Source organism: Perkinsus marinus (assembly GCF_000006405.1).
Source record: "Perkinsus marinus ATCC 50983 genomic scaffold scf_1104296953010, whole genome shotgun sequence".
In the NCBI taxonomy this organism is placed as follows: domain Eukaryota; phylum Perkinsozoa; order Perkinsida; family Perkinsidae; genus Perkinsus; species Perkinsus marinus.
Window position 1 is genome coordinate 4,823 of NW_003208659.1, and position 2,251 is coordinate 7,073.

A 2,251-nucleotide genomic window follows, 5' to 3' on the forward strand; every position below is an offset into this window, starting at 1 on the left:
TAGACATGTCTTCTACCAGACATATGAATATTGCTTCAATTTACTCGAGAGTATGTGAAATTATGTGAAACGAGGCAGCGCGTGAGACAATTCGAAAACTCGAAAATTCTATACTGAGACACCGGCTAGCTATCCTCCGATCTGAAGTAATTGGCGAATCGGCGATTCACCAGGGTCCTGTGAACCCATCCGTAAACAAGACCCCTTTAACATCACTTCTCGTCTCACGCACGAGATATTCGAGAGCCTTAACGCCATCCTCATCATTCGCGGATTGGAGAAGCATGGGAAACATGCTTAGGAGTTCAAGTGACGAGCGACTCATCCGGAATCGAATTGTGTCAAGACTACAAGATAATGAAGGGATGACTAGTCGACTGCGACGAGATGGTCTGATATTTTCTCTATCAGTCGTTAGCGTTGCTATGCTTCTTAAATTTTTTAACCCACCCACTGCCGCCCGTAGGCAGGTATCATTAAACTACTCGGTTAGATCTCTCTTATTTCCATATCTCTTTCGTTGCTATTCTTGAGATCTATAGGTTACACATCGTAGCTCAATGATTCGGTTTTGCAGCCAAGGGTGGGTGAGTCGAGTTCTCGACTCAAGGGCGGGGAAGTCTAAGTGGTGGATCGGAGAGTCGCAACTAACTCGAATCTCTCGTAAGTATGGGCAGTATACGCCAATGATGCCAGCCATGTTGGTACCATGTGATCCACGAGGGCTGGTATTATTATTATCATCAACGACGTTGTAGCCCTCGATGACGACGCCCTTCAAATCGGGATGACTCGCCTCGATTCCACAGTCTACGACTGCGATGGTCACGTGTGTTCTCTTCGGAGAGTCCAGAATGCCCCAAGCCTTCGGTACAGAGATGGCCTCAAGATAAGCCTTTTGTTGATAATAGAATCGGCCGTTGGGATCTCCGTTCACAGGACCGAACCCACTCACCCTCGCCTTGACATATTGAAGGTCGCACGAGAAGAACCAGAATGATGCTACGGGGAGCTTCATTGTGAGGCACTAGAATGAGTTGTTCGTTGTGCCGAAGTGTACGCGTGAAATACCCCCTCCGTGTCACGTAGATGGATGCGGGGCGGATCTTGGCACGTACCTCACGGGTCACTGCTTCACATTCACGCGACGTGAGTGTAGAAAGGTGACACATTTGGGTGATACACGTCCCCAGATCCCTCAGCCTAGGTTCGCATAGGTCGAGTATATCATTATCAGTACATTATTGTACCCGTCTTATGCCCGTGCAGATCCGCTCGCCTCGCGGTTACATCTCAGCAGTGCGAGTTGCACAACATCCGCATCGATATTTATCCTAGGTTAACAATTTAACCTTTAATTGCTTCTATCGCTCCCTTGCGACCCTTTCGACAATCAGAGATGCTCGCGGTTATAATTCACAGTAATTTTAATCAATCGCTCTTGCTTGCTCCAATAGGGCCGATCCGAACGTTAGGCCACAGCGCGAACTCCGAACTCGACAATTGTGCGTAGAGAGTCAAAAATTATGTATAAAAGATCCTCAACTACGCGGGCCACGTGTGACATCAGATCTTCACGTTCGTGGAAAATGGCGATTGGAATTATTAAATCGACAACCCATCGAAGTTGGATGATCCAACGAGGGGAAGACCACCTAGATAGACGTACAGCGTTCCACTCTTGGGAAGGTCTCTGTGCTGAGGCTGCTCTCGCGTGCGTGCGACTACTTGGGTCGTCGTCGCCCGAATACAATCGATCGGGCTATGTGTGTGCGTGCCCCATTGCTTATTGCTTGTGCTTTGGAAGCCTCACGGATTGCCCATTATACTTTTGGGTCGAACTTATTGACTCCTATGACATCGGTATCAGGTATTATCAGCCTCATTTAAATGACTCCGAACCCTCAAATGATCCTGAGTTGTCACTGGGAAGAACCATACTTGAGCCCCAAGACGCTACAGACGGAAGTTCACGAAACAAGTACGTGAATGACTCCGTCGCCATGACTCATGACATGAAGTCGAAATGGAGAAATTATATCGTCACTCTTTCAAGTCACTCTTATTAACAGCCGCCGCGGCATTCACGCGGCCGAAGGAGAGAGTCTTTTCCCCTTTACTATCCTTGACACCTTTGGTGGCCGTATCCTTGATGATACTTTTGATGTAAGCAGGGGTCAGCTTAGCCTCCAGAGAAGGTTCAAGGCTGTATAGCATCCCAACTATACCTGCTACGATAGCGGCGGCAGCC

The 2,251-nt window shown here is 48.2% G+C and overlaps 2 protein-coding genes across 2 annotated transcripts; both read right to left on the reverse strand.

Annotated features, from left to right (window-relative positions):
- Positions 1 to 682: 682 nt before the first annotated feature.
- On the reverse strand, positions 683 to 1,027 carry Pmar_PMAR008566 (subtilisin, putative; the record flags this gene model as incomplete). Its single annotated transcript, XM_002776875.1, has 1 exon — positions 683 to 1,027. A coding segment is annotated over one exon (345 nt), but the record flags the coding sequence as incomplete, so codon positions are not given.
- A 1,016-nt stretch (positions 1,028 to 2,043) lies between these two features.
- Pmar_PMAR008567 (hypothetical protein) lies at positions 2,044 to 2,217 on the reverse strand (the record flags this gene model as incomplete). The annotated part of the gene is made up of 1 exon (XM_002776876.1): positions 2,044 to 2,217. The coding sequence occupies one exon, from the start codon at positions 2,215 to 2,217 to the stop codon at positions 2,044 to 2,046; it is 174 nt and encodes a 57-aa protein (XP_002776922.1).
- Positions 2,218 to 2,251: the final 34 nt, after the last annotated feature.